This window comes from Pelophylax lessonae (genome assembly GCF_965119305.1).
Source record: "Pelophylax lessonae genome assembly, chromosome: 9".
NCBI lineage: Eukaryota > Metazoa > Chordata > Amphibia > Anura > Ranidae > Pelophylax > Pelophylax lessonae.
Genome location: NC_138776.1, coordinates 138,940,636 through 138,956,611, shown reverse-complemented (window position 1 = coordinate 138,956,611; position 15,976 = coordinate 138,940,636). Strand labels below are relative to the sequence as shown.

Genomic DNA, 15,976 nt, shown 5'->3' with positions numbered 1-15,976 from the left:
CCAAAGAGCCGGTGACCGACTGAGAAGTCGGCCCAGTTCTCCAGGAACCCGAAACCCTCCTTACTACACCAGCTCCTCAGCCACTCGTTAACTTCCCTAATCTCCCGCTGCCTCTCTGGTGTGGCTCGAGGTACCGGTAGTATTTCGGAAAATACTACCTTGGAGGTCCTAGTCCTCAACTTAGCGCCTAAGTCCCTGAAATCGTTTAGGACTCTCCGTCTTCCTCTGCCTATGTCATTGGTACCCACGTGTACCATGACACCTGGGTCTTCCCCAGCCCCACCCAATAATAATTAGCGAAAGTATTCTTCCCTTTTTTCTTTGCCCACATGCCACTACCACCCTGGACATTAAGAACTGCCGTCAGTGCAACCATGGAAAGCTGGGGTTCCGAGGGACTTGCCATCTACATGGGGGGGGGGGGGGATGTGACCCTGAGGCTCCATAAGGAAAGGAAGACCTTGCAGTACAAAAACAATATTTTAGCACCACTAAAGGATCCCATCAAGGCTCAGGGTACCTATCAGCAGAGAGACATAACCGAGACCCCCAAAGACTCACCATACCAACCGGAGGAGTGCAGAGAATTCAAACCCAGCATCATGGACACTATCCCTGTTCATATGTCCCGGGCACAGGAAGAGGAAACTGAGGAGGAAGAGGAGCCGCTTCGGAATCCCCACAAGGCTTCAGTTGTCTCCAGCATCTCTCAGACTAAGTGAAAATGGCCTCTGCAATATCATTCGGCTACACAAACATGGCCGCCAACTGAGACCATCCAGAACTAAGAGGAAATGGCCATCATCGGCTACAAACACTGAAGCATGCTGCCAGGATCTTTTCTGCAGCCTCTGCAATGCTGCACCCCCCTCCCCAAGGGGACCCCCTGAAGGTAGGAGACATTTAGGGGAGAGACTGCTGTGCACTCTGTAGTGTGGGTATAGTGCAGAGACCAGTGCAAACAGCAGGGCATGCACCTAGAGGTCTCCTACACTGGAACTCCTCCAGACTACCAGGGCAGGAATCACTATCCCAGGACCCTTACAGGGTGGGGATAGCGGGGGGAGACCCCAGTAGTCTCGGCTGCTTTCTCTGCCCTGGGACCCCCAATCCAAGTCTAGACGGGGGAATAGGAGTGGGGGAAGCCCAGCTCAGTGAGCGATTTAAAGATGGGAGGTCTGACCGTCCCTGGGAGGTTACTTGCATCCACCTCAAAGACAACCACAAAAAAAAAAAAAAAGGGGGGGGGGAGAGGGGGACTGTACTTACCCTTCCATGGTGTAGGTAACGCTCCAGACAAACTCCTCGCCGCCGAAGTAGAGGAGCAGTTGGCTAAGGAACCACTGCGACTCGGACCCAAGCCCGGTCGTATGCAACCCTGCAAGACCTTTTAACTCGTGGGCTAGCTCTCTGTATGTGAGGCTATGTCGCGGCTGACCTAGTGCGTAGCTGGCACGTGCTCGCTGGGGGGGGGGGGGGGGGACACTGGATGTAGATTATCCAGCCTGTCGCCCAGCCCAGCCGTAGACTGCAGATCTGAGAGAAAACAAAAAAGATGTAAAGAAGGAGAAAATTGCTAAGGAAGGAGAAAATTGCTAGGACCAACGATCCTAGATGGGAGCCTAGGTCCTCACTCCTGTCTAGACAGAAACTGATCTAGAGCAGAGGGGGGGTTATATACCAGCTGAGAACGATCCATGGGCGTAGCCAGGTGTTTTGTTCTGCCTAGTCCTACTCCTGGAGGAGGCAATATACTCTAAAGACTCCATTAGTCACCAGAGGGACCCCATAAAAAGAGTAACCCTGCAAAAGGGAAATGGCAGCACAACTCGGTCGCCAGGCACAAGCGATCCTCAGCAGAGAGGGAGAGAACCCCATTAGACTCCCCATCCAGCAGAAACAGGCACCTGCAGCTACTAGGATAATCTGCACTCCACGTGCGGCGATCAGGAAGTGAAAAGATCCAGGAGTTCGCACCAGGGGCTAAGGAGGGGCTCTCACTATCGAAATCGCCACCCGCAGGGCTCCACTGTCATGGCTGCCGCTATTTTCAATGGCAAACCACCGCAAAATGGCCTCTGGGCTACACAAACATGGCCCCCATGCACAGAAACACACAGGCTACCGCAAAATGGCAAAGCCTCCAGGAGGGATCCCTAGGCCTCAAGGACAGGCCCAGGCAGGATGGGGGGCCCTGGGAGGAGCCCCCAACCAGGTACAATTTCCGACCACCCTCCGCCCAGCCAATCGTCCGGTCGCGCACCCCACCCTTGGACCTCAATCGCCAGCACAGCACCCTGCCCCCACCCCAAGTGGACCAGACCACCCACACAGCCCCAGGTTATGTGGAGGAGGGTAGGATGGGGGACAGATGAAATGGGGTGCCTAAAGGGAAGGTGGGGAACCCGGGGGTCCGACCGTTCCAAGGAGGAGGAATGCTGCAACTCTGGCCGAGACCCGGTCGTATGCGACCTCGCGAGGCGTTTAACTCACAGGCCAGTCCCCCATCCAGTGAGGCTATGTCACGGCCGACCTAGCATGGACATGAGGTCTTCGCACGTTCACTGGATCTAGATTATCCAGCCCATCGCCCAGTCCGGCAGTTGATTGTAGATCCCACAGGAAAAACCTTACAACCCTTGTAAATCATAATTCAATTCACAAAATAGCCATAGTAGCTGCATTACCTCGTCCTATGTGTCCGTGTGTGGTCGCTCGCTCTGGTATCCGGCAACACCACCAGATTATATAGTCCCCTCTGTCGTAATATGGTCTCAAACGCCGGGGCCAAAAGCCGTACGTCCCATGGGGAGACTCCTCCCCGGACATCAGCATCATGATATCGGAAGCGGAAGTGAAGGGCAGAGTGGATGTGCTTGGAGCTTCCGTTCCTGCGCACTGCCTCTGTGACCATCTGCAACTCTGCCCTTCACTTCCGCTGTCGACTTAGTTGATATGCGGAAGGGACGTCATTAAGATGATGTCCGGGGAGGAGTCTCCCCGTGGGAAATCAGGCGCCGGCTTTTGGCACCATATGGGCAGAGGGGACTATATAATCCGGTGGTGTTGCCTGATACCAGAGAGAGCGACCACACACGGACATATAGGACAAGGTAATGCTGCTACTATGGCTATTTTGCTAATTGAAATATGAAAAGGGCGAGTATTATATCTGCCGATTTATTCCCAAGGTGTAGTAGGGATCACAGCGTCCTAGGAACATCACATGCTGACTGGCTTATCCAAACAAATAAATGGGAACAATGAAGGATTTGTTTATATAGTCCCGGAGCCTGCCCCGGAGGGGATATGTTTGGTGCAGTTAGCAATGGGGTCAGTGTCCATATGCTTTCTTCCTCAATGATATGCATATTCATCATAAAGTATTTAGGTTTATATATCTTTGTAGAAAATGTCTAAGGTCTCTCTAGCCCTGAAGAAGCCTTTGGCGAAAAGCGTCGGCTTTGAGGACCTACAGATTTTGCCATCAGGGACATTTTTTTGTGATTTGGTACTCTGTAGCAACAATATTCCTACGGGAAGATCTTCTGTTTATTATGTCTTGTGTATATATTTTTTAGCTACATGAATTAATACATTTTGATACTATTTTAAAATCGTCTGATCATCCCTCCTTTGTGGCCTTCAAAAGTCCTACTTTTGTATTATGTTTGCTGGATATTAATTTGGGATGATGGCCATCAGTTCACAGTGTTTTATGCTATCAGAAGTTTAGAGGGTTCTCAAAAATGAGTACTATAACCTCTTAGAGAGGAAATAGATATATTTTTTGCACTTGCACACTTCTTAGAATAAATGCAGTGGCTATATCAGCTTTTATAGTGACCACGTTGTGTTATTTTTAGAATTCCAATATTTGATGACTTTCCTTACCAGAAAAAAAGTTTACTTTAAATCCTTTTTTGGACACCGTGTTATCAGATTTAAATTCCAGTCTTATACCATTTCCTTGTGATGTAATGACATCTGGTTTTTCAGAGCCACAATATCTTCCATGTAGCTTTGACTCTGAAGTTAGACCACTGCGAATTTCCACATAGTCATACTTGCAAACCTAGAGAAACCATCACGTGAGATTATTATGATTTTTTTTTGCACAGTAGACTCTTTAACGCATTGGAAATAGTGGGTGAAATGCAAAAATATTAATACGGCAATGAGTAAATTTAATATTTTATTGTGCTAACTTACATCATTGCCCTCAATATCAAAGACTTCAAACTGCAGGGATATCCTGTACTGTGCTGGAGCTACCACTTGCCACACACAATTTTTGTTCATAGGATATTCATTTGGCCAGCCAGGACTTGTTATTGTCCCATCTAGTTTTGTGATGAAACCTCCACAGGCAACTACAAGAGAAAGGAGACCATGAATGTTGACAAAAAGAAAACCTCACAACAGTAATTTAAGTTTTAAAGGAAGAGTTCACTTCTCCCCTGCTGAGCTATCATGCTCTGAGGGGAGGATGTGCCCCCCGCCCCCTTAAACACTCCATTCAGCACTCTCAGCCAGTGGTTGCCATACACGGGCCCAAATGTTGGCCAGTTTTGATTGAACAGGACAATACTGGCTGACTTCTTGCCCATGTACTAGGCTTTACAGTGTCTAATACATAGGCTAGGTTAATGAGAAATCTGCATGGAACACAGCTTTCCAAAGGCAAAGAGGTCTTTTTAGGCTAGGTTCACAATGCTACTTTACAATTTTGATATGACTTTCAATGAGATTATGTAGTGGTACTTGGATGCAACATTAAGGTTCGTATATCCTATGGAATCGCACCAAAGTAGTAAAGGAGCTTTTTCCAAAATCGCTCAATGCCGAGTCGCATTGCTGTGAACCGACACCACTGAAAATGCGATTTACTTTGTCATGCGACTCGTCGCATCTGAAATTTCACCAGTGTGAACCAGGCCTAAAAGATTAAAAAAAAATTGTCATTCATTTTCATTTTGCAAAGAACTAAAGGGATAGATCAAAGTAATACTACATTTCACTAGATATTCTTCCAAATATCCCGAACAACATCTACAAAGCATGGCTTTATTGCATTACAATTTTGATCATAAACGGATATACTCACCTTCACAGTTTTTCTTGTCTGGAGTCAGCTCATAGCCTGGATCACAGACACATTTGTAACTTCCCAGAGTATTAACACAACGCTGAGCACATCCTCCATTATCAGGCCTTGCACATTCATCCATCTCTTTTCAAAAATAAAAAGATCAGCAATGCTAAAATCAGGTAATGGAGTATTTACTAACAAGAAAGTCACTTGTGTATATATTTTATAGGTTGAGCACAAATATGAAATTCTCAAACACGACCCCTTAAGTTTTCTAACTTTTGATGACCTGGAGGTGAGGAACCTCCCCAAGAACTACTAGAATGCAGCTGAACATCAACAGTTAAAAAAAAGAACAAAAAAAAAACCAAATACACAAACACATTTCACATCCTTCAATCTCTGGTCTTTTTCACTTCCCATTGCTGTAAAAAAATGTAAGGATGCTGCCCAATACAGAGATCACTGACCATCTAGGCTACAACGCATTAATATGCCCCAGTACTTTACACACGCCAAGACCCATGAAAGGATCTCAGCGACCAACCAACTGCGGGAACTTTCTGTGCCACCTTACATGCCCTTACTGGTGCATGATAAAACTTTTATATGTGGGATGCTTCTGTCTTTAACTAATGCCAAGATACTCATACTGACAAGCCTCTTAAGTACTGGTGAAGGAATTTTCTCATCTATCATATCGATAAGGGTTACTGGATCTACCTGTAGATCTGCATTTTTAATCTGTCTGCATCTAATCTTTGAAAAGAATACAGCCTTATTCTAAAAAGAAAACCTTAAAAGTTTTAAATGCGAAATTACTACAATGTATAATATGCATCAGCTGGGCATTATACACAGGACAAGACAAATCACGTTGGAGACCGACTGATTTCTGAATGCTGCAATGATCTGTCCTGCCATAATTAAATATTTAGAAGCCAGGAGGACTATTTTATAGCTGGGCAATCTTCAGTATACAAGTGACCCACTAACACACTTATCAGCAATCACAAGCTACGGAACAAGTCTGCCTTGAAAACAGCCTAATATCTTACTAACTTTTCAGGAACAGTTTTCTAAGAAAAACAATCTTAGTAGCCCACTTGTATGAAAAGCAGAATAAATGGACCTCTTATTGGCTGAGTAGAGTAACATTAAAATCTTTTAAAATCCCTTTTCAGACAAAAGTACAGAGAATTATATCTCCAAATGTTTAAGCACTACTAAAAGGGTATATACATGATTTTTGAAAAATGGTTGCAATAAACTGCTAGGGGAATTATACATTTTTCAGAGTGAAGTTAAAAAAAGAAACACCCAGATAAAATACCAAATACATTTTAATCTAGTATCACTCTGTATAGACCGCTACAAATGGCCTAAAAGTTATCTATATAAAGCAACAACTAGACATTGGTGCAACACCATTACCTTTGAAAAAGTTGGCAGAAAATCCAGCTTTATTGATAGAAGTGTCAGAGTAAAATTTTATCCACAGAGTATTTGAGGTAGATTTAATATCATCAGGCTTCTCATAACCACAAAATTGTCCAATTAATGGACTATCTTCTGAGGGGCCATCACGTATTTGGAGGTGGTCATACAGACAATTATCATGTGGTTCAAACTGCAGAGCATAAAAATGCTTTGATAATTAACATCATCAAGCCTAAACAGCAGTTAAGTATTTATTGTAAGCTTGAATAGAGTCTGGAAACTGTACAAAACTTGCAGGTTCTAATTCTTTCCTCCGCACATTGTAGAGATTTCCCTACGCTTGTCTTGGAGACAAACATTCCCCAAAAACAGGGACATTTCAACTTTTAAACAGAATTTCACATGAACAAGAGTTCCCCATTGGAAGATCTCCCAAGCTAGGCATTTCAATCAACTTCACTACCAAAGTGCAATCTTTTACAGTTCAAATTGTTGAAAGGGTTGATTGCCCGGGTTACGGCAGTGACACTTCTCCCTTTTATGTCGAAGGGAGGTATATAGGATCTTCCAGTTAGATACCTGTATCCCCAAAGGATAACTGAGTGGGGCATTACCCATTACTACGAACAGCTCTTCACATTTTTTCCTTTGCCCATACATCCCCCCATGCCTTTATTCCTGCTCCAAAACTGTATACAGTATCAAATTTGACCTTCTCCATTTAGGATGTCACCTAACCTTACTGTCCTTTCCATAGGAATATCAATATTTTTTGATCATTATTTTTTTGCTAAAAAAAATAAAAAAAAAAAAATCTAAGTTTCATATATATTTTTTTCAAGTTGTTTTTAAATTGCCATAAGATGATTTTTAATCAGGTGTTTGCAATTGTTTCTTGCTTTTTTGTACTTGGATTACCTTAAATACAAAAAGTTTTTTTTTCCAAATTCCACAGGTTTTTGTGGTGTGATCACATTGAATCACAGACTTGCTAGTTTTCTCATATAGCTCTATAGCACATCTGCATACACCCGACAACCGATGATGCATAAAAACTCCCTTATGCCTAGGATCTCCATCCCCATGATTAAGCTCTGAAGGGTTGGAGTGAAATGTGTTGGGGGGCATGGCCTGGTTGCAGTCCAGGCTGAGGTTGCCACTAACCATCGATCCTTGTGAATGTACAGACGTGCGGCAATAAGGAGACCTTCCTTCACACGGACATTTCAATAACAAAATTTCACATGAACAGAGTTCTCCACCGAAATAAATCCCTATGGTAACGTTTGATCATTTTCAGTTTTTTTTTTTTTTCCCCATTGAAAGAACTTGCAAGGACAAATAGTATGGGGACACAGATAGCAAATATGAAAACAAAAAACAACACTACAAACCCTTCCTCAGTCAGAGGAAAAAATTTATGGAGCTCCACTTCAAAAGACTCTAGACATTTTAAACAAATGTATAGCCTATCTTTTTTTTTTTTTACAACCCACTGTCCCAATGAACAGAGCAAACAAAAGAAATCTTGCCATACACTCTGGAAGCATAATATAGCAATTCAAGAAAACAAAACCCAGGGCATTAAGGACATGTCCCTCATATATTATATATATATATATATATATATATATATATATATATATATATATATAAAAACACATCCAGCTGATGAACGTTGAACGTTTCTCGTGCAAAGCGCAAACGTTTTTCAGGCAGTGGAAGTATGACATACATTAATGTGGATGGAGAGAAATTTAAAAATAGAAATCAGAGGAAGATACCCAGTGAAGGTATTTATAAGGCTCATTTAACCATAAGGCCTCATGCACACAGGGCGTTTTTACAGCTGCTGTTAGGAGCGTCAGGTGTTTTTTTTTTGCAGCTTAAAAACGCCCCTCTATGTTATTCTATGGCCTCATGCACACACAGAAGTTTTTGAGCTGTAAGTGGCAAAGGCATTTTTAAGCTGCAAGAAGAACCCACGGCCTGCGCGTTCTGAGGACCAGCGTTACAGCTGTAAAAACATCTGACACTGCTAAAGGCTGAATAACATGGCTTAACGTGCGTTAAGCCACGTTATACGTTTCTTTTTCTTCCATTCAAAATCAATGGTTCCCTATGGAAGCCTATTGATTTGAATGGAAGGCGCATCGCAAGTCGGATCAGGATGATGCGACTTGGACTGTGAGAATCTTGAGGGGGAACGCCACGCCAAAATGGGAAAACACAGCGTGGGGGTCCCCCCAGGTTCCAAACCAGGCCCTTGAGTCTGGTGTGGATTTAGAGGGGAGCCCCACGCCGAAAAAAAAATGCGTTTCCCCTCCAAAATCCATACCAAATCCTTATCCGAGCATGCAGCCCCACCCCCCCAGACCATACCAGGCCACACGCCCTCAACATGGGGGTGTGGGTGCTTTGGGGCAGGGGGGCTCTGCACCCCCCACCCCAAAGCACCTTGCCCCATGTTGATGAGGACAAGGGCCTCTTCCCGACAACCCTGGCCGGTGGTTGTGGGGGTCTGCGGGCAGGGGGCTCATCGGAACCTGGAAGCCCCTTTAACAAGGGGGCCCCCCAGATCCTGGACCCCCTCCCTATGTGAATGGGTATGGGGTACAGTGTACCCCTACCCATTCACCCTATAAAAGGCAGTGTATGTAAATAACGACAGGAGACGTTTTGGAAAGTTTATTAAAAATCTTCATTCGGTCTTCTCCACTCTGGTCTTCTCACCTCTGCTCTTCTGCTCTTTTGCTGTCCGCTCTTCTGCCTCATTTAGTCTTTTCTCCGGTCCTCCTCCCGACGCTGTCCCCGGTGATTATGCCAGTCTCCCGTCTCTGCAGCCTATTATATAGCCATTAGGGGCGTGGTCTCCAGATGACGTCATCAGGAGAACCCGCCCCCTCATGTCACAGATGACATGAGGGGGCGGGTTCTCCTGATGACGTCATCTGGAGACCACGCCCACAATGGCTATATAACAAGCTGCAGAGACCGGCATAATCACCGGAGACATCGGAGGAGGACCGGAGATAGAAGACGAGCTGAGGGCAAAAGAGCAGAAGACCAGAAGAGTGGAAGGGGAGAAGACCGGATGAAGATTTTTAATAAACTTTCCAAAACGTCTCCTGTCGTTATTTACATACACTGACTTTTATGGGGTGAATGGGTAGGGGTACACTGTACCCCATACCCATTCACATAAGGAGGGGGTTTGGGATCTGGGGGGCCCCCTTGTTAAAGGGGGCTTCCAGATACCGATAAGCCCCCTGCCCGCAGACCCCCACAACCACCGGCCAGGGTTGTAGGGATGAGGCCCTTGTCCTCAACATGGGGGCAAGGTGCTTTGGGGTAGAGGGGTGCAGAGCTCCACCTGCCCAAAAGCACCAACACCCCCCATGTTGAGGGCATGTGGCCTGGAATGGTGGGGGGGTGGGGCCGGTCGCTCGTCCCCTCCCCCTTCCTGCCCAACTGGGCTGCATGCTCGGAGAAGGGTCTGGTGTGGATTTGGGGGGAACCCCACACCGTTTTCTTTTTCCCATTTTGGCGTGGAGTTCCCCCTCAAGATTCTCAGATCGCAAGTCACTCCGCAAGTCGGATCATCCTGATGCGCCTTCGATGCGCCTTCCATTCAAATAGGCTCCCATAGGGAACTGTTGATTTTGAATGGAGGCAGAAAAAAACGCTGCTAAAAGCAACGTGGCCAAACGTGCAATAACGCAAATGGAAAAAGCTGCTAAAAGCACATGTTTACAGCTGCTTTTTCCCGGCGTCAGAACTAGCTTTGCAGCACGTTTTTTCTAACGCCCCGTGTGCATGAGGCCTAAATACAAATATTAGAACAGCTACTAAAGATCTCCCTTAGGCCTCAGACATGGGACAGGCTCTTTTGGAGTCCACCCCCTTAGGGGGAAATCCGTCTGCTGATCCCTGCCATGCAGGCGGATGGCTGGTCCGTGTCCGCTCTCCGCAATGGGTGGTCAGATGTAAATTAACCGCCTGACTGCCGTTCAAACCAATCGATTAATGTGGAAAGGATCCCCATCGGTTTGTTTTTAGCGGAAAGGATTGGATGTTGACGGGTGGGTGTGATCGGGTTCGCCTGAAAATCTGAAGGTGGACCCAATCTGTCCACCCATGTGAATGGGCTCTTACTGTTGTACAAACCTTCAGAGCCTGTATGATTCAAACCTATAGAATTTCCATGCGACTGCTTTTAAAGGACTGTTGGCGTGTTGGTAACAGCGCAGTGTATTTTTTTTATCTGCTTTATTAAATGAGTAAATGTGGTTTCTAAGGGCAAATTGACAAGAAACCTAGCTTCATGCACAACCCTAAGGTTACAGTAGATGGCCCAAGAGCTCCTAACCCATTTTTTTTAGGGGGCTGGAAATTGTACAGAAAGATGGAACAATGACAGCTTGCATTTTATCATTAACAATATATCATAACTTCCAGTGGATACTAAGAGCTGCAAGTCCAAAGACTAAAAGTCCCAAAAGTAGCTTACCTCAAATGTTTGGAAGGCAAGACCAACTACATATCCTTCCGAGACTGAAATCGTCCAAACGCAGTGTTTATCTGGCCGATAATCATCTGGATAATTAGGAGACTGTATCTGACCGATGTCCTTTTTTAAACTGCCTCCACATTTAGCTGAAAGTAAAAAATAATTAGAACAGATGACCAAATATATTGCAATATACAAAAGCATTTACCACAGCAATAACTGCGATTTACAAAGTGCAAGTGTAGGGGGTCAGCCCCTTGAATGACTAACTCCATTACACTGTAGTTCTATTGAGAAATTCCCACAGACTGTCATGCATCTTTTAGCCACAAGATGTCACTGTTGCTTTAGGTCAGGGGTGGGGAACCTATGGTTCGGGGGCCGTATGCGGCCCGCAAAGTCATTTGGTCCGGCCCCCTGTGCAGCTGAGTCTGTGTCTCTCAGCTGATATGTCAGAACGGAGCCGATGTTTCCTGTATAGTTCCTGCTTCATTATGACAGTCTGAGTGAGTCACAGGTGGAGAGATATCAAAATGCACTCCGCCTTCGAAATACAGGAAACATCACTTCTTCCTCCAGCATGGGCACTGCTACACTTCTCCTAGCCAGCATTTCCCGCCAGCAGCACACACAGGAGTACCAGCCAGAGCCAGCAGTACTCACGGCAGTACCCACCAGAACCAGCAGTACTCAGAGCAGTAGCAGCCAGAACCAGCAGTACCCACAGTAGTACCATCCAGAACCAGCAGTACTCACAGCAATACCAGCCAGAGCCAGCAGTACCAGCTAGAGCCAGCAGTACTCACAGCAGTAGCAGCCAGAACCAGCAGTACCCACAGCAGTACCAGCCAGAACCAGCAGTACCAGCCAGAGCCAGCAGTACTCATAGCAGAACCAGCAGTACCAGTCAGAGCCAGCAGTACTCAAAGCAGTATACCAGCCAGAGCCAGCAGTACCAGCCAGAACCAGCAGTACCCACAGCGGTAGCAGCCAGAGCCAGCAGTACTAGCCAGAGCCAGCAGTACCCACATTAGGGGTGACTTAATTAAATGTTTGATCAAATATAACAGGCTAATTTTTAAGTTGATAATTTTGTACGGCCCCCGAATGATTTTATAAATACCCAAATGGCCCTTGGCAGAAAAAAGGTTCCCCACCCCTGCTTTAGGTGAAGGGAGGAAGCAGGAAGTTCCAGGAAGGGTGTGGTGTTCGTCTCTCTATGGCTGTGCTGAGCTGAGGAAAGGTACTGCATGCTGTGGCCTTGAGAGGGCATATAGACTGTATAATCCTGGGACAGAGCAACAGGATCTTGCCAGAGGAGACAGAACTGAACTGTGTACTACAGACTGCAGCTGAGAACCCGAGGAAGAGAGGAGAGAACATCCCAGAGCACCTCAAGCTAGTTACAGAGCAAGGGGCCAGACTGCAGTGACCTCCAAGTGACAGAACAAGATAAACAACCTGCAAAGAAACCCGGACTAGTGCATAAGAGACTGCAGCTACAGACAGCAAGGGACAGATCCAGAGACCTGACTACATCCACCATCACAGAGACTGAGATAAAGCAGCTGCACCTACAGAACTGAGTGTACACCGGTGCTAACCTGTGGCAGGGAATAGAGCAGGTTTCTGTAGACAGAGCGTTGCAGCAACGTGTCCCGGTTAGCGGGAATCAGATAGGATCATATAACAGAGTAGCCTGTATTTCTGTGTGTGCGTTGGCAGGAGCGCCATTTTAAGTATCACGTTGCAGTTAACTTTGCTGTAAACCTACCCCGTCTGCTGTACCGTGCTTGAATTCTGCATTGCGGTCCCCCTACTCCTCTGACCGCTACACAAGGAGAAACTGATATGTTTGCCAATATAAAATAAACCTAATTCTTTATCAGTATCTATCCATCTATGTCCATCCATCCCCATCCATCCATATCCATCCATCTATATCCATCGAATAGATTAACAGAGGAGTGAAAAGAAGGATGTGCTGCCAGAAAGGGGTAAATTAGAGTGAACTTGCTGCTTTGCAATTCCAAACAAGAAAAACCCTTCCATCCAGCAAAAACTTCAACCAAGCCAGAAATGCCATTTTGTTAAATTTAAGGGAATAAGCACACACACACATGACTCCATACAGGGTTAGTAGGAATGTAGTTCATAGGGCCTCTGCTGTGTGCCTCTCTCATTCCTGTATCCATCACATTCAAACTTCCAAAACTGGTTTGAGTGTTAATGGCAAGTGTAGGAAACATGGTAGCACTTTTTTCTATTACAATTTTACCACACCCAAAATTTGTGTGCAATGGACAGCAAAAAGGATAAAAACATAGTAAGATTACACAAAAAGGGAATGGGGTGGTCTGGTGTAGTACAGCAATGACTGAATAAAAATGTAATTATTCACAGATAGGCTGTGCTCTGTGGATGCATCCTAAAGTTTTAATTGAAATCATAATCATTCCCTTGTTCAGTAGGCACAACACTGTGCTCAGGAAAAGTTTAAGGTAATGTCAGTACGCAGAACACAAACACTTTGAACTGGTACATACCTTCATAAAATGCCAGGAACCCTTTACCAAGGATATTACTGCTACTTCGAAATTCAATCCATAACCTACTGTCAGTTGATATTATCGGCTCTGGAATAAGATCCCCGCATAATCTACCTAAATAGGAAGGGTTAGTACAACAAATGTGATAGGTTAAATACTGGATCTTTATGCATGGAAACTAAGGTTTAATGTTGCAAATGAAACAGCCAGCAATCTGTTTGCCAAGGGCAACTGCTCCAGTTCTGCTCTAGTTTCCTTAGCTCATACAAATAGTAAAAGCTCTGACAGGGATATAAGCTAGTGATGAGCAGCTATTGGCTAAGAGCCTAATGCGATTCTCCCGCAAAATGGGGCAGCATTCTTATAAAAAAAAACTATTAAATTACGTTTTGTCACATTTTTCAATGAAGCTGTTGTCAAGCATTTTACCTGCAATATTATATTTAAGTATACTTGACTCATTTGGCCCTCAATACAAGGCTACATATAAATATCTATTTTCCATTAGTTTTATTTATTTTTAGTTTTGAAAACCCAAACTCCTAAGTGATAACTTAGTCCTTAAATTTTCAACTAGTCCTCAAGTATCACTGTAAGCTTACATATACAGGAAGAAATTTGTTTCCACAGTCTACTATAATAAAATATATATATATATATATATATATATATATATATATATATATATATATAAAACACACTTGTTCAATGTGCTTGAGGACTGTAGGTGTTAACAGTTTTAGAAAGGAAAGACTGTCACATGAAGGAACCTTAGTATAAAGTATTTACAACCATTACACAAATACAGTATAGTAATACCCAAATGTTTCACCCAATACAAATAATTTGGGTTAAGGGTAACATTTCATGACGGACAAGCCACAAAAAAGGGCTCATTTATCTTATGCAAGAAACGAAACATCTAAGGATAGGTAAACTGCAAAATATTACATTTTTTTGGACTTGGATTTAAATACTCTTTAACGGGTCCGAAAAATACCTTTATGGAATATTAGGGATTTTTTTTTTTAAATACATTTTCTCTCAGATCCCATACTGAAAATGTAAAACTAAAAAAAACTTGACCCAAATACAATTTTGTTGCCTTTCAAGATGCATTAAGCATGTTTTTGTCATGTTGAATGAATGAAAAAGCAATGTACCAAAGAATCTTAAAAAAAATTGAAGGCTAAATCTTGTCAGACTGTCAGGCTTTACTTGGAAAAAGGTGATGGATAGGAGAACATGAAGTGAAAACGTTTCAAATCTACTAAATCTATTTGGGAAATACCTTTCACTGGCATAAAAAAAAAAAAAAAAAAAAAATTATATACCACACACACATACATATACACACATTATATATATATATATATATATATATATATATATATATATATATATATATATATATATATATATATATATATATACACACACACACACACACACACACACACACACTATATATTACACACACACACACTATATATTACACACACACACACACACACATACATATATATATATATATATACACACATATTATACATACATATATGGATTTTTGTAAAATCTTACCGTAAAATCCTTTTCTCTTAGCTCATTGACAGACGTAGTCCTCGGTGATACACCACCTTCGGGTTATGTTGCCTCCACAGGAGCAGGACTAGACAGGAAATTAAAAAGCTCTGGCCACACCCCAGGGGCAGTCCCAGAGGGTATATCCTCTCTCTCTCTGCCTCAGCAAATCAGTTATGTGAAAAAGCAGTCTTTAGAGATTTTAACCCAACTCAAAAAAACAGAGGGGCGGGGACTACGTCTGTCAATGAGCTAAGAGAAAAGGATTTTACGGTAAGATTTTACAAAAATCCATTTTTCTCTAGCGCTCATTGACAGACGTAGTCCTCGGTGATACACCACCTTCGGGACGTCCCAGAGCAGTATCACAACTGAGGGGTGGGAAAATGGAAATCAAATCCCAATCTAGAAGGCCCAACCGGTGCCAACTAGAAGTTTACAATGCTCATCCTTAATGATGAGACTCAACAAAAAAAGAGAATATTTTTTTTTTTTTTTTTTTTTCAAACAGAAAAAAACCCTCGAGGTAGACCACCGCTCTCCTCAAATTGCGGCCTGCAAAACCTTGCGGCCAAATGAGGCATCCGCCGATGCCGTCACATCAATTTTATAGAATTTTGTAAAGGTATGTACTGACGACCAGGTGGCCGCCTTACATACCTGGACCACTGACGCCTGATGGCGAAAGGCCCAGGAAGTACTGAGCGCTCGAGTGGAGTGCGCCCTAACAGGGAACGGAGGACTCTGACCCTTAATAGAATAAGCCTGTACCACCGTTTGTCTAATCCATTTGGCAATGGTCGC

The 15,976-nt window shown here is 44.0% G+C and overlaps 1 protein-coding gene across 1 annotated transcript in view; it reads right to left on the bottom strand.

The window, feature by feature from the left end:
• The window catches only part of TLL2 (tolloid like 2), a 305,471-nt gene that overhangs the window by 40,748 nt on the left and 248,747 nt on the right, over positions 1-15,976 (bottom strand). Inside the window, exons 11-16 of the mRNA XM_082268493.1 lie at positions 13,589-13,705; positions 11,043-11,188; positions 6,527-6,722; positions 5,108-5,233; positions 4,213-4,373; positions 3,895-4,075 (exon numbers count right to left, since the gene is read on the bottom strand). Of these exons, the coding sequence (XP_082124619.1) occupies positions 3,895-4,075; positions 4,213-4,373; positions 5,108-5,233; positions 6,527-6,722; positions 11,043-11,188; positions 13,589-13,705 (927 nt within the window). The remainder of the gene's footprint in view (positions 1-3,894; positions 4,076-4,212; positions 4,374-5,107; positions 5,234-6,526; positions 6,723-11,042; positions 11,189-13,588; positions 13,706-15,976) is intronic.